This window comes from Vicugna pacos, chromosome 5 (assembly GCF_048564905.1).
Source record: "Vicugna pacos chromosome 5, VicPac4, whole genome shotgun sequence".
Taxonomy (NCBI): Eukaryota; Metazoa; Chordata; class Mammalia; order Artiodactyla; family Camelidae; genus Vicugna; species Vicugna pacos.
The window spans coordinates 46,221,092-46,246,845 of record NC_132991.1 but is presented as its reverse complement, the minus strand read 5'-3'; the positions used below and the strand labels follow the sequence as shown (position 1 = coordinate 46,246,845).

Sequence of the window (25,754 nt, the reverse complement as noted above, 5' to 3'; positions counted from 1 at the left end):
GTGTAGCGGTATGGGTTATGTACCTAGCTTTTTCCTTTTGGAAAATATTGAAATGCCCAGAAAATTAGAAGAGATACTGTCTAAGTCCTTTTAGGCTAGGTTCCTACTCATTTTTGCTTCAAGAATATTATATACTTGTAAGAACAATTCTATGCAAGTAGAGCACATTATATCAAATATACCTGCCATCTTAAGTAATTAATTTAATATTAAGTTTCTAATGTAGAATGACTGTGAACAAAATAAATTTCTTATCAGAAAACAGAAAGGACAAATTGTAAGTACTGCTGATCATTAGAATTCCTATTATTATTAACAGTGATTAATGTCACTCTTTTTGGAGATTTGTATTGGTGAAGATTTTTAGTTTATACTGATAAATTTGAAACATTCCATGTTGCATGGCATAGATTAATCTAAAAAACAGAACATTGAAGAATTGTTTGAGGAGTATTATGCATTAATTCTGTTTTTAGTTTGCTATAAGATCTAAAGAAAAAACTGTATTTGTTTCCATTTAGCAACAAATAGGAAACACAGAACTCAGAATTCTACAAAGTGTATTTTCTTACGCTCTTCATGTTTAAAGGGAAAGAGACCAGGGAAGCATGTGCTGTATAAGATTGTTTTGCATTTTTGTTTTTACATCACCAGATTAAGTATAATGAAAGCCATCTGAGAATTGTAGGAAATACTCATTGGTTTTTGTCAAGGACTGTATGGGTTTCTTTTCCTTCTTATTCCTCTGTAGTTTTAAAAAAAAATTTCAACAAGATATACAGAAAATTAAAAACCTTGTCTGTTACAAAGTTTTGTTTGAGCTTTTTAAACTGAGTGATTAGCAGAAATAATGACCCTGTCAGCCTTAATCACATTAAAATGTGGTTAACATCATTTAATTTTTTCCACTTAATATGCAAAAATTTCCAGTAGATTTGCAGTGAAGGCCATTGAAATTCCATTAGAACAAGAATAAAAATTTCAGGCATCATTTATTCAGAGAAGAAATAAAGGTCTCGATTGAGAACTGCTGAATCTTTCTATTAGAGACACTATGAATCATTACATTGAATGTACCTTACGTTTTGATAGACCTGTGTCTGGCTTTTCAAATGGTTGAAAGTCATGTTTTATCATTTCTCATGAGGAGAAATAAGCTAGAATTGCATAATTTTATAAATATCTAAAAGATTACTGAACATTTTATTTTGTACTCCTTAACCTGCTTAAATTGTAAGTAGAAATTTATTTGTGCCTGAAAAACAAGATAATGAAGGAATTAATTATTTTAATATGGAATAAACTACATAACCAACCCGCAAAATGGACAAGTTGTGTTTTAAATAGTTACTTTGGTGTATGCCAAAGAAGAAAATTAGAATCAAGCATCTAATGACACTAACTCTTTCCCAAAGTTCATAGCTTATCATTTGTCAAGCTTCAACTGGTATGTTATGCTGCATTAGCTATGTATGAATTACAACTGAAGCACATTCTATGACTTCTAGTATTGTTTGTCTCTTTATGATCATTTTTGGTATTTATTTATTGTGATATAGTAAGAAAAGCTTAATTTTGTTTTAAGCAATTAAGAAATGCCTACCATTTGTACTTTCTTTGGCCTGTTTGCATTTGCCAGTATCCTGTAAAACTTACATTGTGTGGAATGTTTCTCCTCCATTTAAAAAAAAGGACTGTTACTGTATATACCTGATAAGCAGAAATGGCTTTCTGGAACCATTCCTATCTCTCGGGTAATTAAGTAATTATACAGTGTTGGGTTTTTGTTTTTTTTTTCAAATTTGTATTTTGTTCCCAAACCGTTTGAACCCATTGTATGATTACACTGTGTGTACTTTGTAGTAAAAATACCATTGGAAAATTCATCAGGGAAAGTGTTCCATGCATGTGTACTCACAATGTATAAATTTCTCTATCCTGACATGTTTCTATATGTGTGGAAATCTAAGAACATTTAATTGTCTGCTCCTCCTGTTTACCACAACCCTTCCCCACCATGGTTGGCTCCTGTGGCCTCCTCAGAAACCCTTTCCCTGACAACTCTGCCTAGAGTAATCCTCAGACTCCCTTTTGTTCACAGCATCATGTGTATTTGCTCCTGAGCACTTACCACAAGGTATATCACCTCATTTATTTGTCTGTCTTTTGGTCCCATAAGAATTTAAATTCCATAAGAATAAGGACCATGCCTGTTTTGTTCATTTTCTATCTCCAGCACTTGGCATTGGACTCAGTAAATTTTGTTAATTGATTGAATTAACAAATTCTGGATAAAGTCAGTTGAATTTATCCATTAATGTTTCCACTCTTTTAGTCTTCATTAATAGGAATATCTAAATCACTTGTCTGTTCTGGTTAGATACATCTGAAGTTTAGAGCACAGGTGGGTAGACCGTGCCAGGGAGCCACAGATGATTTCTACAATGGGTCAGATAGTCAGTGTCTTCGGCTTTGAGGACCACGGTCTCTGTTACAGCCACTCACCTTTGCTGTTGTACTGCTTGGGCAGCTGCAGACAGTGTGTAAACAAATGGACATGGCACAGGCCGGTGAGATTTCATTTATGGACCCTGACGTTGAACTTCATATAATTTCACTGCCACAAAATAGTCTTCCTTTTTGTTGTTGTTGTTGTTGTTGTTTTGAGAAATCAATTTAAGATGTAAAAACCGTTCTTAGCTTGTGGGCCATGCAAAAATGTGCAGTGATTTGCTGACCCTTGTGCTTAGCCCAAGCCAGCCTTTCAGTTGTACATGTGATTATATAACCCTACTCATCTACTGAAATAGTTCCTCCTTCTGTCTCTCCTGCAGCATCAATTTTTCCTTCCTGAGTGGGCATTTCCATCAGCATATAAGCATGCTGTCATTTCTCCAGTCTTTAGAACAACTTATTTTGACCCCATTTGCCTTTCACACTGCAGCCTTTTCTGTACTTCTTCTGAAAAGAGTTATATAAATATTAAATGAAATTACATATATAAGATGCCCGTCATTTTCTCCTTTCCTTATAAAAGAAATATGGTTGTGTAGTAGCATTTTTTGTGTTAACTTTGTTTGCAGATTTTCCTTATTTAAAGGAAAACTAGTATGGAAAATGTATCCTGAATAATATTTTTCCTCAAAACAGTATGACCCCATTAGGAGGCAAGATGGGGAGGAAGAGGTATACAGTAGATGGAAGAAGGCTCCATACTGTGTACCTGTCTCTGTCTTTCTGTCTCTGTTCCTTTCTGAATAAACTGTGCTTAGAAACTTTGTGATACTCTCTCGTGCTTGGCTTATGGGTGACAGGCATATTAGCCTTCCACTTCTAATCTCTTCTCTTTACTAATTTTCTCTCTGTCTGCCATGACTCTTCCCTAGGGATTAGTAAATTGAGTGACTCTTGTTAACTTTTATACCTTCAACTCCACTTGTAATGCTAGTGACTCTCAAAGTTTAGTGTGCACCAAAATCATCCGGAGGGTTTATTAAAAACCAGATTGCTGCCTTCACTGCCAGCATTTCTGATTCATTAGGTCTGGGATGGGGCCTGAGAATTGTCAAGTCCAACAAGTTCCTCGGTGCTGCTGGTGCTGCTGGTGCATGGATGTTACTGAGATGCACTGCACGCTGCTAATGATTTGCAAATCTGCAGCCTTGGTTTTTCCTCTTATCCCTTTTCAAGTTTCATGATTTCTGACTGTCAACAAGAAATCTCCATTTGGCTATTCCATTATCGTTATGAAGCTTAATATGTACAAAACTGAACTCTTTATTTTTTCCTATGATACATCCACAGTGGAATCTACTTTTAAACTTTCCTGTCTTTGTTAGTAGTACCAGCACTCTCTGAACCTTTTAAGCTCAAGTGCTTCAAATCTTTTTAGCATATGTTCTTTTATACATCATATTCAGTTAATTATTACGTTCTATCTTTTTTCTTATAAATCTGGCCCTAACTCATTCCTTCCTCTTCCATTACATCGCTTATCAACCCAGACTAAAATCTTATCACTTCATTTTTGAGTTGGGTAACAGCCTTCTAGCTTATCATCCTTGACTTTGTAGCTTATTTTCATATGCAAGGCACTCTGATTTGCTTTAAATATATTCACTCTGCCATTTTCTCAATCTGTGACCTTCATTGAAACATAGAATATCTTCACAACTTGGGATAGGCAAAGATCTCTTGGATGAGATACAAAAACACTAATATTAAAAGAAAAAAATGGACTTCATTATAATAAATAACTTCTGTCCACCAAAAAACACCATTAAGGAAATGAATAGATTAGACACAGACTGGAAAAACACATTCACTGTACATATATCTGACCAAGGACTTACATCCAGAATATATTTTTAAAATTTCTATGAACAAATGATATAATAACCTAGTTATAAAAATGGGCAAAGGATTTAAACATATGTTTGACAAAGGAAGATATATAAATAAACATGAAAAGGTACTCAGCATCTTTAAGTCATCAGGGAAAGGCAGTTTAAAACCACAGTGATATATGATTTCATAATCACTAAAATGGCTAAAATCAAAATAACTAATAACACCAAATGTGGACATGGAAGGGGATAGGAATTGTCATGCATTACTGATGGGAATATGAAATGGTACAAACACTTTGGAAAATTGGTAGTTTCTTTTGAGTTAAGTATACATCTACCTCTGACCCAGTAATTCCAACTTTCAGTATTTATCTAAAAGAAATGAAAAATATATTCATATGTTATAAATTTTTTTTACACAAAATAATAATAGCAGCTTTATTCATAATAGCCCCAAACTGGAAGCAGCTCACATGTCCATTAGAAAAATGGATAAATAAATTGTGGCATATTTATATTATGGAAGTCATAACACCTCACCAATAAAATACACAGAGTATCTTGGAGAGGCAGTGGGGATTGACTTGGAATAGTCATATGGAAACTTTCTAAGGATGTGGAACTATTTATTCTCTATCTGTTTTGAAGAGTGGTTACATGTGTATATAAAATTCAAGAGCCATCAGTGGCTTCTTGTTTCCTATCAGGTGTATCCAAATATACATTAAAATACCTAAAGAGATCAACAGGCTGTCTTGGTGAGTTCTGTGAAGATAAGGACAATGTTTGTCTTGTTTATTCCTACCAACTCAGCACTTTGCTGGCACATAGTAAATTTTTAATAAATATCTCTTGTGTGAGTGAATAGTCTTAATGTACCATGAATGTTTTTGCACGTATTTTATAATACTTTTTCTAATTACTGTGTGATATGTTATTATATTGATATGCTATATTTTATTTATTTATTTATTAAAGTGAAGTATAGTTGACATACAATATTGTGTTAGTTTCAGGTGTACAACATAGTGGTTTGATAGTCAAATAAATACATTATGAAATGGTCACCATAAGTCTAGTAACCATTTGTCACTATAGAAAATTATTACAGTATTATTAAGTATTCTTTATGCTATAATTACATCCCCATAACTTATCTATTTTATAACTGGAAGCTTGTACCTCTTAATAATCCCTTTGCCCTATTTCGCCCAACATCCCCCACCCTCCCCCGACAACTACCAGTATGTTCTTTGTATCTGTGAGTCTGTTTTCATTTTGTTTTGTTTTTAAATTACACATATAAGTGAGATCATGTGGTATTTGTCTTTCTCTGACTGACTTATTTCACTTAGAATAGTTATACCCTCTAGGTCTGTCCATGTTATCGCAAATGGCAAGATTTCATTCTTTTCTGTGACTGAGTAATATTCCTGTGTGTGTACATGTGTCATCTTTATCCATTCTTCCATCAATGGGCATAGATTACTTCCATATCTTGGCTATTATAAATAATGCTACAGTGAACATAAGGGTGCATATATCTTTTCAAATTAGTGCCTTTATTTTCTTTAGGTCAATACTCAGAAGCAGAATTGCTGGATCATATGGTAGTTCTATTTTTAATTTTTTGAGGAAACTTCATACTGTTTTCTGTAGTGGCTGTTGTAGTGGTTGTACCAATTTACATTCCCATCAACAGTGCACAAGCATTCCCTTTTCCGCATCCTCACCAGCACTTGTTATTTGTCTTTCTAATGATAGCCATTCTGACAGATATGAAGTGATATGTCATTGTGGTTTTCATTTGCATTTTCCTGTGATAAGTGTCTATTGGCCATTTGTATTTTTTCTTCAGAGAAGTATCTATTCAACTTCTATGTCCATTTTTTAAATCAGATTGTTTTTTGATACTGAGTTGTATAATTTCTTAGTATAATTTCAATTTTAACCCCTTTTGATTATCCAGATCCCCCACTGTTTTCTTTTGAGGTTATTTGACTTTTGTATGTGTAAATGAAGTACAATGAACACTGTGTAGCCATTCAAGAAGGTACATTTTCCTCAACCCCAGCCAACACTGGGTATTATTGTTACTTTAACCTTTACTAATCTGATAGACAAAAAATGGTGTATTATTTTAATTTTTATTTCTTTGATTACAATGTAAAGATAGAGTACCTTTAATATCTGTTAGACTAATCATTAGAGAAAAGACGTATCTCCACTAGGAACAAAATTAAACATGGGCATATGTCAGTTGCATAGCATTGATTTCTCATATATAGTGATTATTTTGATGTATTCTAAGAGCAGAAATCTTATTGTAAAGTAAGAGAAACCACTCAAGAATATGCATTTAACTGTAGTGTGTCATTAATAAAATTACTTTTGGTATTTTTAAGTGACTTTATTTAAAACAGCAGATAAATGTAGCAGGCAATGTGTAAAGGCAGAAGAGAGAAACCTTTGAACTGGGAATGGGAGCAGAGGAATAAATGTTTTATCAATTTTGTATCTCCCAGTATGGCCAGGGAACAGGATGTGAGAAGCTGCTTTTCATACTCAGAGGCAGGTAACAAGTGGTTTCTAGACCGACTATTTTGATTACTATTGGCTTAGGAATTTTAGCAAAGTCAAGTATACGTCCTACTGGTGTACTTCAAATCTGTTTTTTATACATATACTTGCAACCCTGAGTAATTTTTTGCCCCTTTTTAGAATCTGCTGGAATATGACAGTTTAAGGAGAAAATCAGGAAAGAAATACCTTTAAAAAAATTTTGAAGTGGTTAGTGCTTAGACCTGCCTTCTTGGATAAATCTGATTAACAGATAAATATGCAACAGAATTCTGTGTAAGAAATTGTTTTGAACATTGAGGTGTTCATAAAAGGCAAAGCCATTCTTCACTTTATAAATAGTAATTGCTAATATATACTGGACATTTACCTTGTGTCAGATACCATGCTAAGCATATTACGTGCACGTTCTCATTTAATCTTCACAACAACCCTCTGAAATAGATGCTGTTACTATCTCCATTTATAGGTGAGAAAGCAGACTTTGGAGGGTTTCCATGACGTGACTAGGATCCCTCCTATGTCTGGCCTCAGTACTCTGTAACCATATTCTATACTTACCTCCTTTTGCAAAGGGATTGTGTGTAGGAATCCTTTAATTATAGAATTCCTTGCATTAAAGTAAATTAACTTCTATATTTTATTTACAAAATTTCATTTTGTGTACAGTGTCTTTTCAGTAAAATAAGGGACTCTGGTATATTATTAGTTGCTAGGACAAACTACAAGCTATGAAACCAACTACAAATTTTGATAGATGTGATTCTACTCCCACATGTTTCCTAATTATCCCTTTTCTTGTGTGAAAATATTCCATTAAGCCATTTGGCACTTTGTATAAGACTATGCACACCAAATTATGTTAAAATAAATATTCCTAAAACAGAGAATAAGTCTTCTTTCAGAAGCAGCTGGTAGTTTTGCCACAGACTGCTTACCATGGATAGGGAAAAGTCACTTCATTTCTCATCTAACATGGTTCCGCTTAGTGAAAATGTCTGTTAATAAGAATGATTGCATGTGCCTATTTGCAATTACTGAGGTGTGCTTTAGAGTGCTTTTCTTTTTTATTGCTTCTTGCTTCTCCCCTGTCCCCAAATCACTTTTCTCCAAAGATACAGAAACAGCAACTTTCCCTTTTTTACAATGACTATTTGCCTTGGGTTTGTATCCTTCTATGTCTGCCCCTTAATGAAATTCACATGTATCCCAGATGAATAAATAGTGAGAGAATTTGGATAAATAGGATCATGAAGGAATGGACTCCTTTGTTAGAATATGGAAGCACCCTCCAGAGTGGATGAATTAAGAACAGCTTCAGGAAGAAGGATCTATATGGGAGAGGAGGTCTGTGCAGAGTGATTCGGACATACTTAGCCATATTTATCTTTCCCCTGGGGGTTTCTTAACTTTCTTACTGGCCCCACAAAATCCCAGCTCTATCATGAGCAAAAAACCCTTTCCTTTTCACTTTTCCTAAAAAAAAAAGAGAGAAAGTTATATAACTGAAAAGACTATTAAATATATTGGTTTCCTTTTCCAAAATTCTTGGTTTTAATGAGGCCAAAATCTTCCTTTACTGAAATTGTGCATTCCCTCCTCCTTGTCATGTCTGTGGCACATTACTTCCCCTATCATAACACTTATCATGCCCTTTAAACTTATGCATTTGTCTGTTTTTCCTCCCCCAACCCTACACCCTCTTTTTCACAGTTGCTTTTCCAGGGTCTAACATAATGCTTATTAGTACACATAGTTATTTACCATATATATTTGCAGTCATTTTGCTTGAATTCTTTCCAGTTACTTCCCCATCTATAAAGAGTTGTTTAGACAAGACTTCTTCCCAGAAGTACAGACTTGATTTTTAAAAAGAACTCTCATTCTTTACTTGCAGGTAGTCTAAAGGTATTATTAATTCTATAGTTTCTGTTGAGAATGACCCCACTTGCTGATAGGAGACAGCTAAGATCGGGGGCTAATGTTTGAAGACCTCCTGGGTTCTAGGCACTTTAATACATCAACCTGTAAGGATATATTATTTGTGTTACTGGTGATTAAACTGAGGTTCAGGAAGCTTGAATGACTTTCCCAGAATGTTATTTATAGCTAGTATATGATTAAGCTGGCATTTGAATTAGTATTTGCTTTACTCCAAAATCTCTGCTTTATCTATTGATCTCTTCTATCTCTGCAGGAAGAATAGACATTATAGGATCATACTGTGCAGAATGTTAGCATTTTTTAATCTTTAAATTCTTAGTTTAGCTTTGGATTTTTTAAGATAATATACACAGAATTTTCCCTTTTAAAGTAAGTTTTAGTATATCCACCATATTATGCCATCATCACTACTAGTTCCAGAACATTTTTGAGATTGGTCTAAATTTATGAAGACTTAATTCAGAAGTTTTCATCATTTTTATGGTACTGTGTTTCTTTGGCACACTGCCACAATAACACGTGTTGCAATACATGCTCTCTCTCTCCGTTCCCCACATATACACAAACTCACTCTTGTTTCAAGTATCTTCTCCTTGATCTCTCCCAAGAGATCAAGGATAGCCTTTTGACTTTCTTCATCTTCATAAGTAGTCTGGGTATGGACGTCGCATTTCTGATACCATCAAAATTAAAGATTTTACGTTCTATCTGTGATACTTAAATCAAGATTTGTGGCTCTCCCTATAAGTTTATGTTTTGATTATGGATTGCATCAACTGGTGTCTTTGCACAAAAGTGGAAGGAAAGATAGTTTATCCCAGAGCCCTGTGGCCAGAAGTAATTTAATTTCTTCTATAGGATCGTATTATAGTTGGGAAGTTTTCTTACAACTAACAGAGTTTCACAGTCTCAAACTGCAAATGTTGATTTCATACCTCATGACAACTATAGTTACAGAATATTTCTTAGTGTAATATTTAAAATCAGAATATGCAGAGAAATGGCAGAGATTCACAAATATTGGCTCTCAGACATCAAAGTGCAAAGTGTTGTAAGGGTTAGGTACAATTCCTACTTCCAGAGATCATAAATCTAGGGGGTTTTTGGTAGAGTCCTAGATTCACAGGTGGTCCAGAAATTATTTTGAGAAACACTGCTAAACTGTACCCTGCTTAGGGCCACTTAGTATTAATGTACATCATAACTTTGTAGCCTTGAAAGGGGTAAGAAGCCTGAGATTCTGGGAACATCTTGAAGTTTGAGGCACTCATTTTGGTTCATTCGCAGTGAACCTTGATGGTTCTGACTTAAATTACAGTAGTTCAAGCTATAGATTACCTTGGGAATGAAAATAACCCCACTACACTATGATTTTTTTTCTTTGTGTAGCCTTACCTGAATTAGATATACTTCCTTCCTGTTCTGTTGGTATGGTTTTTCACTTTGCCATTCTAGTAAACATGCATTACCCCCAGTTGTCAGGTCATCTATAGCTTATTAATTTCTAAAGGTTGACTCTGGCAGAAGAAACAGGTAGCTAGAATCTATAAGAGTCATATGTATTTCTGAGTGTTCATTTACCTACTCTTTTTTAGATTAACTTTCAGCTTAATTCATTCCTTTTTCTTTGACCTACCCAACATTTATTGAGCATATACTTCTGCCAGGCCCTATCATAAGTGGTTCTGGAAATATTGCTGTGAACAAAATATTCAAAAAGTTCCTTGCCCTAATAACTGAGTGAGTGGGTTCATCAATGCTATGTGAAAGACACTAAACGTTGACAGTAATATATTAAGTGCTATGGAGAAAAATAAGTCAAGGTAAGGGAGTAGAGAGTGCCAGAAAATGGGAAAGGAGGGGCTTTTTTTTTTTTAAGATGGTGCAAAGTTAACATCTAAGCAGCGATCTGAAGTGCCTAAACATTTCAGCGCTTGTCAGCCATAAAAACCGACAACATAATGCCATTTGCAGCAACATGGATGTTACTGGAGAATGTCATTCTAAGTGAAGTAAGCCAGAAAGAGAAAGAAAAATACCATATGAGATCACTCATATGCAGAATCTTAAAAAAACAAAACAGAACAAAACATAAATACAAAGCAGAAACAGACTCATAGACATAGAGTACAAACTTGTGGTTGCCAGCGGGACAGGGGGTGAGAAGGAACTGGGATTTCAAAATGTAGAATAGATAAACAAGATTGTACTGTGTAGCACAGGGAAATATATACAGGATCTTGTGGTGGCTCACAGTAAAAGAGAATGTGACAATGAATGTATGTATGTTCATATATAACAAACATTGTGCTCTACACTGGAATTTGACACAACATTGTAAAATGACTATAACTCAATAAAAAGAAGTTTAGAAAAAAAAAAGATGGTGCAAAGTAACATCTAAGCAGCGATCTGAAGTGCCTAAAGATTTCAGCGCTTGTCCATTCGATTTTCTGGCATATGCCATAAAATGTTAGAATTTGCCATCTATAAAGAATTATTCAATCGTTGAACTTTAGAGTTGTTAAAAACAATAGAACTCTTTCTTATGAAAACTGATGCAGAAATCCAGCACATAAGAATGATGCAGCTCTAGCTGAAATGCAAAAGTAGAGGATCCATAACCTCCCTATTCTCCCTCCCTTGCTCTTTCCACCCTTTATCCTCCTAGCAGAAAGGAGCTCCTCCTATAGGGAACCCAGAACAGGTTGAAAACACTTGTCAGTTTGCAGATGGGTAATCTAAAGCTAAGAGAACTTAAATACTACCTGTAGTCACTCAGCTGATTATTAGCCAAAGCAGTTTCCACCTTGTTGTCCATTTAGAAAATATTGAGCATTCACTGTGTGCCAGTGTTGTGCTAGGAAAGTTCTTTAGATGTATCAGGGAACAAAGACAAGTCCCTGATCTCAAGAAGTTTTTGTGATAGTGGGAGGAGATTTTTAAAATAGGCAATGTATAGTATAGGGTGGAGGGTGGTGATAGCATCTATCCATATGGAAGCTCAGGGGAAGCTCTGTAGGAGCTGGTTTCTTAAAGAATAAATTGGAGTTAGACCAGTTAAGAGGAGATGCAATCATATACTTAAATGCGGACAACATCAAAATGTGGTCTTATCAGTATCAGGATGCTTTCAGCTACAAATAACAAAGACAGTCCCAATATGTGATAGTTAGACCCAAGGGAGTTTGTCTCCAGGGTTGGTTAATTCAGTGTTGCTATAATAGTTTCAAGAACAAGGGTTTTTCTCATCTTTCCTTACATCCATTCTTCTGGTCACAGTAGGGCTGCTAGAATTCTAGAGATAAGATCCAGACGCTCGTCTTTTCCCTGTTTAAGAGTCAAATGAGCCTTTCAGAATCTTTTCCTGAAGCCCCTAGCAGGCTTCCTCTCATGCCCTGTTGACCACAACTGGTTCACATGCCCACTCTCAGAGACATTGCTAGCTGGAGAATGGGATTACTATGATTTGCTCAAAGTAATTAGGATTCATCCTGATGTTTCCTCTTGTTTATTCATTGCAAGATAATTTTTTTTAATGGAGCCTTTTTGCTGAACATAGAAAATACCTCCATAGAGTTGTTACATGTTCATCACATGTAGATTAATTGCATGTCTTATCTTTGTATTATCTTCTCTTTTTAAGCATATTCAGAATTAAATCCCAAAGTCATGATGAGCCCAAGGTGTTGGGATAAGTATTTCCCAGTTTTTCTAATTTGCTTTTAAGTTTGTCTGCTTGTCATAACACTTATTTTAATTTCTTCATAACATTCCAGTTACCACTAGAGTTAGAAAGCTTGTTAATCCTTGAAACGGAAAACCTGAAGCCCAGTTTTCACTTATTTGCTGCAAAAAGAATGTCTATTTCCCGAGAATTTATTTCCTGTATGTGTGTGTTTACAAATGCCATTTTAATATAGTGACTGCAAAATGAATGGGGTTTCTCAGACAGTGGTTCTGTGAGGTCCTCATAGATAATAATTTGTGGTAATATCTCTCTTACTTGATATGGATTCAGGTTCCACAAAGTCTTGCTCTGTAATCATTTCTTATAATTTGAATCTAGATTCCAAAGCTAACTTACTACAGATATTTTTCCAGATATTGAGGCTTATTAGAATAAGAGAGGCATAACTGGGTCTTATAAAGTAAGAGCTGTTGACCATAGTAATTCGGTCTAAACTAATCATTTTTACTGTGAATCTAAAATTTCTCTGACATTGCAGGGGATTCAGAGCAAACATTCTCCTTATACTTCCTGAAGTTCTAGTGACTTTTTCCTCTTGGTTTTGAGCCTGAGGGATATAAGCAGGTGTTTTTCTATTATTCTCACTTCTCTCTTATCAGTGGTATAAGGTAGTCAGTATCTGCTTAGTTATCAGTTGGCTGCAGAGTTATCTCAGACATTTTATGCTTTCAGTTAATGTGCTTTTATTTTCAAAGTCCTTTAATTCAGTGCTTCTGAAGGCTTAACATACATATGAAATACCTGAGAATATTGTTAAAATGCAGATTCTGAGATTCTGCTTTTCTAGGAAGCACCCAAAAGATAAGACCATACTTGGAGGAGCAAAATTTAATTGTTCTGTACAAGTCCATAAAGCCAGACAAAACCGTTGAAACTTGACGTCTATTATATACATGAAAGATGGGGATCTCTTTTAGAAGAGGGATTAGATTTCCGACACTAATCAATTAATCAGACTAGAGTTTTTTTGGTATTCCTTCTTTCTCCCTCTTTTTTCCCTACTGACTTCCTAATAACCCCCTTCTAATAACTTAATTCAAACAAAGAATTTTGAAGAGTTGGGAACTTGGGTTTTTTAGAGCTAATTTTTTGACCTTGAATGAATATTGTTGATGGTATATTTTTCAGTCTGTATATTGTTTGTGGTATTAATTTTAGTGCAGGTTTATGGTATTTATTACCATTTGTAGTTGAATGGCTAGTTGGACACAAAATGTTGAAAAGAATAAATTAAAATTCTTATTAAAGTACATTAGAGAAAATGATCTCAGGAGTTTAAGTTGCAAGAATTTAGGTTTATGCAGAATATCAAATAGCACCATTGAGATTACTCTCTTTCTCATTCTAAAGGTAAGTACTGTTTTGTAAGAAGTCTCAATTTGGATATGAGTATGAAGTTAATGAGTCTGTGTACCATATGTTAGAATCAAGTATGAAATCTATTTCTTCTTGTGGGTAATGATCAAAAAATGTTTGAAAGCTGCTGTATTAGGACATAGTAAAATGGAGGATTTAACTCTATCTAGTCCAGGGAGCTTCCAGTGAAGAGGGTGGACAGAGCCAATACAGGAACCTCCCTTCTTGTTTCTAATATATAGAAACATTAGAAAAATAACCAGGAAAGGATAGTATTGATGATGTGTGGTATTTTTAGTACACAGTAGGACTTGAAAGCAGGAAAAGGGATTCTCTGGGTGCCAAAAATAAAGAGGAAAGCTCGTTGATCATAGTAGGTGAACTCAACAGTATATGGCCCTCAGGGGAAGCTGAGCTTACATGGCTTAGAGGCCTTGGTGTCTATATAGGAATAAGACTCAGCACAGGCCTCAGGGTACAGGTAGGTGCTGGAAGGAGGCTCACTCACAAAGCCTAGAAAGAACTGTTCTTTCCATGATTAAATACTAGAAAAATGCACCCCAACTCCTACCCCTTCCAGAAAAGGGAGAAAACTGTTACTCTCAGGAAATTATAGACTGAAACTGCACTGTTAAGAGGGAAGGGGGGTCTTAATTTGCATTGCCAGTAACCTAGTGCAGAAACACTAGGCCTCAAAATGATCCAGAGCCCAAGACCCTCCATAAGGTCTTTGCCTGGAAGAAACAACCACAAAACTACTGCATTGATACATCTCAGCAACCCAGGAGTTGACCACAGTCTCTCTTGAAACATAACAGCTTCTGCCCAATGACCACGCATTCAAGAACATCACAGCCTATACACAAGAACCAACTATTTTGAGAGTTCGTTAGCAGATGACAAATGGTAGGGGACAGAGTTACACACAAGAAACTAGAATTAATTAGCACTCTCTGAAGGAACTTTTAAATTAATCTTTTAAAAATATTGAAAAGAAATAAGAATTTATGAAACAAGAGTAAAATGTTACCAAAAAAGAGCAGGTAGATTTTGAAATGTAATTTTTAGAAATAAAATTAGTATCTGGGAAGAGATATACAAACCACGTAAATTAACCCTAGGAAAATCAAATTATGGAATCTGAAATTTCAAGGCTGGATAAGGTCAGCTTATAAGACCAAAGGTAAATTTGAGACAATCTTTTAGAAATCTAATACTAATTTAATATTAAAGATCTCATTCTGCTCGAAGACTCTAACACATCACTACTTGCCAGTGTATCTCAAAGCATCACCCTTTTAGCCTTAAAATTGATTGTCCCTGCTTTGTTCACTTTCTGTGGAATCATTACTAGGAAGATAAATACAATTAATGGCAGTTCCTCTTTCCATTTATCACTCATAAGACTTTGGGGAAATCATTGTGGCTCCAGCTCTTTATGAGTAATCTCCAGCTTTATGCAATAATCTGTTCATATATGTTTGTGAAATGAATGCTATGGAAGTCTACAGTTTAACTCTTTGGGAGTGTACTGTCTTTACTGTTTCTTCTCCCCTCATATAATTTGATTATTTTATGACAATATCATTATCATTATTATTTTGGTCACTAACAATTGAATAGTTTTCTTTAGACATTTGCTAACATTTGTATACAGAGATTATTATTCAGTCACTTTGACAGAATGTACCTGACATTGTTTTTCTAGTAATAGTACTGAAATAGCCCTCATCTGCCCGTAACACACATTTTTGAGATGACTAACTGTAGTTTGGGGTATGGTTTGTAGCAATAGAATAGACATTTTTCTGCAAAAGGTAACTGGTCCCAATGGGGTTCAAACTTGTGATCTTGGCCTCATTATCACACTCTTGTAACCATCAGACCTAATAGATACATTATATGTATTTCAGTCTGTACTCTTGAAATCAGTTCATATTTTTAATTACCCAACGCTTATTTGAAATATGTAATTAAAAATCACTTCGGGGCATTTCTCACTTTTGTTTGATAGTAAAAGTAACAAAAGTAAAGCAGACAGCCAAAGAACCTAACTCACTTTTCATCTTCCCTGTGTTTTCTATGACAGTGAAAGTCACAAAAGTAAAGCTTGCAGGCAAAGACCTAACTCACTTTACGGAGAGTGCTACGGTACCTTTTTCTTTTAGTGAGGCTGTAGCAGGTCTGATGTCAGTCACTTTAGAGACCTTTAGACCTCAGTGCTCATTTATTGCTAAAATGTACCAGCTCTGCTTCTGCATTATGAAGATCATCTGTCAACACTTTGAGATATTCTCCTTTGTTATTAAGCTTGTGATGCTCTACACTGTCAGGTTTTTTGCCAATTATAGTTAAGGTACAATGGTGTATTCACCAGATCAAAGTCTCACATTGGCGGTAGAGGAATGATTTGTAAGTCTTTATTCATCTGAATTGTACAATAGAACACCTGAGGAATGCAAATAATCCCTCTGAGGAATCTGCAGGAAAGGCTGTTAAAATGACAGGGTAGAACTATTGTTATTCTGAATTGATGTTTTAGCCAAAGTAATTATTTTTTACCTTGTTGTCTCATAACAGTTCTAGTTTTATTAGTTATTTTGACCATATTTATGAAATAAAATGTGTTTGATATTTTTCTATTATCCTTTTACCTGGCCTGTTTTATTTCACTTTCATTGAATTTGTATTTGGTATGTGATTTTTTTTAATTACATATTTTATTCTGACTTGTATAGTAAGTGTATGTTACTAAACCATTGATGATAAGATTTTTAATGTACAGTTTTATTTGAATAGTGTAAGTCTATAAAGTGACTTAGAATCTCATGTTGTTATATGCAGAAGTATCAATTTAAATTTTCATTTTTTTCCTTAACCTTTGCTTCATAACTTTGCATAAAAAAAATAGCTGGTTTGTATTCCCTGTTTTAAAGGACACATACTTTATTCCCAAATAAATCTTAGGGATTGGTCCATTATTTTTAGGATGTGACCGAAAAGAAAAAATAATACAAAGATCAAAAACAACTGATAACATATTAAATAAGTGAATTATTGGTTAGCCTTGTATAACAAACATGTACAAACTACTGTGTAAATTTTTCCTTTCTTTATCCCATCCTAAATTCTACTCAATAGGGCATATTTTAAATTTTCTAATAATTCTGATCCCTGCCATTTTCTTTCATGAGTGTTGATTAATTTGTGGTTTAGTTCTTGTGTTTCTTATCCACAAAAGTGACATTTGCATTGTTTATTTAAGGTTTCCTGCCAGTTTTTTTCCTTGGTAGTTATTAAAACCTTGGTCTAAATATGGGAGAGAAGTGGAACTGTATAAGACAATGATATACATTAAACTATGAAATCTATATCCAGTTGTATACTAAGCTCTACTCCAGAATCATAGTCCTATATGCTATGGTAACCTAAGAATGAAAATGAATAATAGTAATTGCTGTTAGTATTTGTTTACTGTATACCAAACTTTACTCTTCTAGGTTCTTTACCTACAATATAATATGTACTATTATTATCTCCACAGATGAGGAAACTGAGGCTTAAAAAGGTTTAGTAACCTGCCCAGTAATAAAAAGCTAGCAAAGTTGTAGGACCAGAACCTGGTTAATGCATTCACTATACTTATTTCATTTATATTCTAACTACCACTTGGCTAAAATATTCCATGCTTTGGAAGAAAAAAAAATCACTCAATAATTTTTTTCAGGTAACACTTGGTGTCAATTTCCTAACTTGCCTTTCCAAACCCTTTGCTATTAAAGGAATTAATTTCCTCTGTAGTTCTGTTATTCATGATCCTACAAAAGTGAGACTCATAAAAACAATATGTACACAATCAACTAAGTTTGTAAATCTATATTTCTGGACACTTTTTTTTTTGATTGGCAAAAATCTCCCTGAAAACCAGTGACAATTATAAGCTCTTGTTAGTCCAAGAAGGAACTGAACCAGGCATACAGCTATCTGGGTGTAACAAATTATTTGTCAGAGCTCTTCAAAATTCAATGACACTTTTAGGTGTGATTCCTATACATAACAGAACTTTGTGTTTTTGCTTTGTAAAAATTTACTTTGTAAAGTAGAGAAAATAATAAATCATAACATTGAGATTTTCAAGGTCACAGGTGTTAGTGCTGAATGAATTCAGTATAACTTTAAAAAGTTTAAAAATATTTGTATAATAGTTCCTATAGATAATGTATTAAAGTAAAACTAGATTACAGTAAAATATTATGGCGTATACCTGAAGCAGTTGCTGCCTGTTAATGCCTTGACCTTGGAAAGCTATACACAAAAAGATGGCATCATAAAACCGTGCAATTCTTATGAATATGTATGTGCTACTTGATAATAATGAATGTGGTACAGTCATGCATGCACTACAAGATAATGTTGTGCCCTTTTTTGTCTACAGGTTGATAAAAATTAAAGAGTGGGTGGACAAGTATGACCCAGGTGCCTTGGTCATTCCTTTTAGTGGGGCCTTGGAACTCAAGTTGCAAGAATTGAGTGCTGAGGAGAGACAGAAGTATCTGGAAGCGAACATGACACAAAGGTTAATTAGCATTCATTTTCCCTACACTTTATTATCAACTATTTCCTTGCAGTAATTTAATTGCTTGCGCTGATAGAATAATAAATGACAGAGTAATTACCATTATAAAGAGGGAATCTTCTCCTTTCTTTACCATGAGACAGAGTGAAAAGATTTATTTTAAATTAAGTTTTTAACTGTCATCTGTCATCTCTCCACAGTGTTTTAATTATAACATAGGTATTAGTTATGTATATTTTTGAGAAGGAATGATCGCCAAAACTCTTTCGTCATGTTCAGTGGGGGAGGGGAAAGGGTGAATCAGTTGCCTTAATTTTTTCCGAGTAACAGTAATATATTGTTTAAACATTGGATTTCAATCAAATAATTTTGCTTTCATGACCCACATCCTGGAAATAATTGATATTGGAGGAAATTAATCAAAGAACGGGTAGATCAGATTTTGGGGGTTTTATAGTAAACAATTCAAAATGATATGTTTAGACTAACAATTAAAACCAATTTTAGAAGGGATTTTTTAGGAATAGTTATATGCTTTCTGACCTCCTCAAGTGTATTATAAAAGAAGAATAGTCATTTACTAATATCTCTTAACATTTTCTGCTTGAAATGCATAATTTTAGCTCTGTACTGATCTCTGGCACAATCAACTTATATGTTGAGTGAATTTGTTTCATTTTATTTCAGCGCTTTGCCAAAGATCATTAAGGCTGGGTTTGCAGCACTCCAACTAGAATACTTTTTCACTGCAGGCCCAGATGAAGTGCGTGCATGGACCATCAGGGTAAGATTCATACTTATTCATCAGCTATATCCAGTTCCACACTATTGAATTCAGATTGATATCACTGACTTTGAAGTTTGTCATGGTGGCGGTTAGCTAGTCATTACAGATGAGGTTTTTGTCCAGGATAACTTTAATTATTTGTGAGCTGCTGAACAGTGAAAGTGGAGCGGCATTGATTGAGGCAGGTAACAATTGATTCTGCCTATTACATAGTCTGAATTTCTTCATCCTGTAGAATCTGTCTACCCTCCTCCTGTGGTCAGAGATAAGACGCACCAGTATTGTGCTTGCTTAATCTGTGTGACTGGGTTTGTCTGCAGTGAAATTGATGTTGCTTTTCATTTTGTATTCGCTAAGTTTGTTTGGGTTGCGGGTGGTTCTTTCCTCCTTTGCTTTGCTCGGATTACATTTTCAGCAATAAAAGCAATATGACATCATTATGCTCTTCATAGATACACAGTTGGGCTCAAAGAGCTAAACTCAGTGTGTGATAATTCATGCCTTTTTTTGTTTGAATTAATAGAAATAGTGTTTATTTTTGCAATGTTATATACTCAGCCTTCTTTAATAATGTGATATGTATTTTAAATATTGATGTATAACTGATTACAACCAGAGAGAATGACTAATTTATTCCCAGAGGACAATAGAAACTGAACTGTAATGAGTTGCTTTTAAATGAAAATACATTGTGATATGGTGGTTACTCTTAAAAAATATTTTGAAATACATAAGGTCTGAAATAGTGTTACAGAATGTAAAAATAATGTCAGAACTTTTAGAAATACTCAATGTCTTATTCATTCTTTTATTATACTTTTTTAATGTATGCTACATGAAAAAAATGTAGGGCTGCTTTGATTTCTATTTTTACTGACTACCTTAATTTATTGTTGCATTTATTTTGATTTAAGATGGATAGGAACATGGAGTCAGTTCAACATAATGTTAAATGCGTTGTGTGAAAGTGAGATTCACTTTTCTTTGATCTCCTTTTTCCCTTGTTAAAAAAAAAAGTTTGATTGACTTCTAACTAAGGTCCTTTTATACAGACTTGGAAAATAATGTCAAAGCAAATCTGAGTTGCTAAACAAATTGCCAGGGTTAATTTTTACTATTTATTTTAAAGCCTTAAAACTTCCAAACTTAAGCATGTGCAGCAGGAAAGAAAACATGTTCTAGGCTTGAAAATGTGAAAGCTGGTTTATCTTAAGACTGATTGTAAGTATCCATGATCTAATGTGCTAAGATATTTAGTCAGGTAAGCATCAGTGAGTAGCCATATTAACCCAATACATCTTTTATTGTAAAAACTGTGCTTTATAGTGTCAGACTCCTTATCACTTTAACATGCTTTATTAAGCAGCCTTTAGGGTCACCATTATTTCTCAGATATCTTTCCATGGTTCTGTGTGTCTGGAATGTATGTCCTTGTAATTTAACATATGAGGTAATTATAAGGCATTTCTCTTCCTATATCAACTTGAATTTTCCTTCATGATGGTTAGAGGCAGTGTGCATTATGTAAAGTGTTCAGAATTTTATTATTAAAATTTTATGACGATTTCAAAATTATTTGCTGAGCATAGATTATATGATTTGTTGGAAATGCCTTTAAAATGTTCCTTTATATATTGATTTTTATATGTTCTTTAGATGAGCTGAAATTTCAAAGGCTTTTTATCTTTTTAAATCCTTTGATAATTCACCTTGAAAGCTACTTTAAAATCCTTATTTTTTCCACTGTGAAGAATAGAAAATCGAAATGAAACCTACGCCAAAACCAGACCACTGCATCTAAATCGATAAATCTGTGGATGACTATTAGGAAAAACAAAGCCACGCTTCTTTAATATCTACTGATCTGTCTGTGCTAAGTCTGCTGCGCAGAGGTATCCAGTGTTGAAAATGTTCTAATTATATATTTGGCATCTTAACTGATAGTAAACTAACTTTAAGTTGAGCCCAACTGCAGATCGGAGAAAAGAAACTCTACGCTTACCATCAATCATCTTAAATGCAATTAGTTTTCTCTGGTCTATCTTTTCAAAGAAAGGGACGAAGGCTCCTCAAGCTGCAGGAAAGATTCATACAGATTTTGAAAAAGGATTCATTATGGCTGAAGTGATGAAATACGAAGATTTTAAAGAGGAAGGTTCTGAAAATGCGGTCAAGGTAAGGAATTATTTTCTAGTTTCACATTTTATAATCTTTGCTAATATGAAGATACTCATAATTAAAATGAATGATAACTGTCTTTTAAACTGTGTGTCAGTGTTAGTGTTGCTATCAACTGAAGAGCTGTAGATGTTTATGTGCTTTTAGACAATTTTTTAAATTATGAATTGTCAGTAATTCTGTGGTGTTTTTCTAAAACTGAAAATTTTTTTAAAAACTAGCTTTAAGTATTATAAATAATTTCAAAGAATTTGTTCACTGGTGGCCAATGAAAAATTATACTTACTACATTTGAAGATCTGAAATAAAAGTAGTATATGTATGCTTATGATTAATTCAAAGAAAGCAATATGAATTTATTTAAACAAAACCTGTTCTTGCTGAAACTTCATGGTTGTACTTTTTTTTTTTTTTTTTTAAGATCTTTGGGAACTTGATTTGCTTTCTCAACACTAGAGGGCAGGTCCAAAATTGTGCTTTATTTTAGCTAATAAGTATAATTTGATTTGCATCCACTAATACTGAAGCTATATTATACATGAGTAATAAATGATTTTTTAAATGTAAATTCTGTTGCAGGCTTGATTTTGTTTGGCTTTATTAGATTTTACCTAGCAAAATCTACTAGGTATGTGTCCTCTCTAATCGATAGATAGGTCAAGTTATTAAAGTGACATCGTAAGAGGGCCTCTTTATCTTTAATTTGTTATTTGAAGACTACCACAGAAAATGTTAAAGAATTTAGAAGTCTCTCTTGTGTTTACTATTACATAATTTGAAAGAAATGCAAAAAAGTTTATTTGAAGTTTAGTTTATTCTCATTGATATCATTGGAAAGCTGATACTGAACAGCAGGACGTTAATAGAACTGTTGGAACCCCAGGAAGAGGAGGGGAAAATCTTGGTATAATTGGTTCAGTGTGGAATGAGAGCTATTTTTTTTTTTAAAGGAGTGAAAGAAGTTACAGTTTACAGCTAAATAAAGTCATTAACTTTTCGATGGTGTCATCTGTGTCAATAGATGGGTATGAAAATATAGTGTATTAAGATTGGACTTTGTCAGGAATACAAATTAGACTTGAAAAATCTCAGATTATTTTTCAACTTGCTACATCATGCTGGCGTATATTTTTTTCCATAGAGTAAAGGTGATTAAAATAAGGATGTTTTTCTGTTACTGGAATTTAGAAATCAGATGCTTCTTTTTTATGCTCTCATGGGATAAGCTTGTTTTACCAATCCTTAAATAGATGTCTATGTTGTAATAAACTTGGAAGATATATAAGTTGTGAATACTTCTTTTAACAATACAGAGAAATTTTATAATACACAATAAAATAATATTGCCTGCTTATAGAATTGCTTAACACTAACTGGGAGCTTTTAAACTATAAATTGGAAAAGATTGACCTCTGACTTTTCAGCTTAGAATACCATTAAGTATTTTATGTAGGTTTTTTAATCTCTAAAACTAACATTTCAAAATTTGAGCTCCAAATAAAATAAAGCATTTATGAATTGCTTTACGTTCTTATATTCAACAAATACTTACCTGCATATTATCAAGTAGATTTTAGGTTTGAGAGCCAAGATTGTGTATTTGTGTATGTATGTATGTATATGTATTTCTAACACCAGTGCAGCATAACTAATTTAATGCCAGTGCTGTGAACTATATACTGAATAGCTCTGTGTGGGCTTTGTAGTCTACAGGGATATCACATTATTAGCAATCATATCTGCTTAGGCAAAGCTGGCTTCTACAGATGGCTGCTTTCAAGTGCAAATGAACTGGTTAGACGTGTCTTGTTTAATACATACTCAAGATTCACAAATGGGTATTGATTTTTTTTCTCAACCAGTGTTTCTGATAGCAGTGGAAATGGATTAAATGGTCTCTAGAGAATTTAAAGGAACACTGTCACCTTTAATTAGTAGTAAACGAGTGATAACAAAGTATATAAACTTATATTAATATACCATGTCAATATGTGTTTGATTTAAATTGTCTATATAGTTTTATAGCATTGGGCTTTAGATTCTCAAAATAAGTAGCGTATGGGGTTCCATACATCACACTTTTACAAAAATCATGTCAGAGCATCTGTGTGTGCCTTTTTTAATGTTATGGTATATTGGCTTTTTAAAAATTAGCATCATTTTAATAGCACTTATTAGTAGTAAATGTTTTTTTTATATATGGTCTAGATAATTGGAATATGCTTTCTAGGGCTCTATGATCTGATTTGTTGATTTTAATTTCAGATGTATGATGTTTCTTAGTGTTGTTTCTGATTAATATAATTGGACTTGACTGTGAACACTCTTATCAGTATCTTCAAAGGGAAGTACTAATCTTGTTGGGCAAAGGTTTCGTGTTGTCAGTAAATTCCAACAAAAGGAAAATGCTTTTGAAAATTTTTTCCAAAAGATCCTGAAGTCCTCAATGTTGCATGGTCAGTGTGTGGTCATGTGGGACTAGGTTGGTTGTGTACTGTGGGAAGTGTGGATGTCATAGATGTTGAAGAGCCTGTTGTGCTTAGAATGAAGGGTGTGTGCTGTGCCACGGGGTGAACCTGGGTCTCGGGACCCGCTGCTTGTTTGTATTAGAATTACCAGCAGATTGCTTGTCTTCATCTGCATGCCAGCAGGTGGAATCAGTTGCTTTGCTGACTAATTTACAAGTGAAAAAAAAATGTCTTTGCAGTTCCAACCTGTTAGAGTCTACTTGTAACTAGGGCCATAAGTCACTCTACTTCTCTGTGATGAATTCTAGTTTACACCACTCTGTATGGCTATTGTTGAGACTAAATTAAAAGCCACAAGGAAATAATAGTTTACAGTTGATAATAGTTTTACAGTTGATAATAGTTTTCCGTGTAGCAAACTGTCTTTTTGGCATCATCGATATCACCAAAGAATTTCTTTAAGCAAATGAAGCGGCTTTAACCTAGTTGTATAATTTTTTTTTCCTGCCTGGTTTGATCTGTTTTGTTACAGTGACTTGCCGGATGTTTGCAGACACATCAGAAATGTACCATAAACAGCATGTAATGAAACTTAATGATATTGGTATAATTACATTTATGTACCAACAATTTAGTGGAGAATACATTATGATTATGTATATATGGAAAGTCTAGTGCTGCCCGAATCAGGAATCTTTGCTTCTCTCCAAGTCTGGTTTTGAACTTGTATGCCTTCCTATATTTCTTTTTTTTTTTCCTTTAGTATGACCCAAGAAGTATAATACTTTGTGCATGTGTTCCTACCATCTACCTCATATATTGAATTGTGAAATAACCTATTTCCTCTGTATTTCCTATTTACAGGCTGCTGGAAAGTACAGACAACAAGGCAGAAATTATATTGTTGAAGATGGAGATATTATCTTCTTCAAATTTAATACACCTCAGCAACCGAAGAAGAAATAAATTTTAATTATTGATCAGATAAACATGCAAGTTCCAAAAGGCATATGCTTTTTTTAAAATTAAAATTTCTGAAAACTGAAGGGGCAAATAGAGTTGGGGGATGGGACTCTTCTACAAACAGAATTATTTTTATTTGTTTTAAAATTAAAATACTGTGTACCTCCAATGAAATGCGAGTTCACTAAATGTGAACAGCTTTGCTTTTCATGTGATTAAGACCCTACTCCAAATTGTAGAAGCTTTTCAGGAACCATATTACTCTCATGATACTTCATTAATCTCCATCATGTATGCCAAGCCTGACACATTTGACAGTGAGGACAATGTGGCTTGCTCCTTTTTGAATCTACAGATAATGCATGTTTTACAGTACTCCAGATGTCTACACTCAATAAAACATTTGACAAAACCAGCCTTGGTGTGTTTGGGGATGTCTGTATTGACTGACTGTGGTGTGCTGAATGCGATACGGCACCTGGCGGTTGCTGATTACAGAATTTTAAGGCGTGTGTATGACACAGTAACTGGCATGTGGGGCAGCTGCAATTGTGTCTTAAAAGTGGGTCTTTCATGGGAATCAGAAGAATAGTATACAGGGGCTTGTCTCAAGAAAGTTAGTTAATTTGTAGATGGACATTTATTGACAGATGATAGCAACGATATTCCAGAGGATGTAACGTAGGTGACTGTGACCAAAAAGAAAATAATGCTGGAAAAAAGTCTGCTTCAAAAATTAAAGAATTTGTTGTTGTTTTTGTTGTTCTGACCATATTGAAGAGAGCGCTTATTTTTAATCATT

The 25,754-nt window shown here is 34.0% G+C and overlaps 1 protein-coding gene across 3 annotated transcripts in view; it reads left to right on the top strand.

The window, feature by feature from the left end:
• The window catches only part of OLA1 (Obg like ATPase 1), a 145,275-nt gene extending 119,908 nt beyond the window's left edge, over positions 1 to 25,367 (top strand). For 2 of the 3 annotated variants that reach the window (XM_031678336.2, XM_031678337.2), the window contains exons 8-11: positions 18,416 to 18,556; positions 19,244 to 19,340; positions 21,396 to 21,518; positions 24,854 to 25,367. In XM_031678336.2, the coding sequence (XP_031534196.1) occupies positions 18,416 to 18,556; positions 19,244 to 19,340; positions 21,396 to 21,518; positions 24,854 to 24,955 (463 nt within the window). In that variant the 3' untranslated portion in view covers positions 24,956 to 25,367. The remainder of the gene's footprint in view (positions 1 to 18,415; positions 18,557 to 19,243; positions 19,341 to 21,395; positions 21,519 to 24,853) is intronic. The other variant, XM_072961185.1, reaches the window with a different exon arrangement.
• The last annotated feature ends 387 nt before the right edge of the window (positions 25,368 to 25,754 follow it).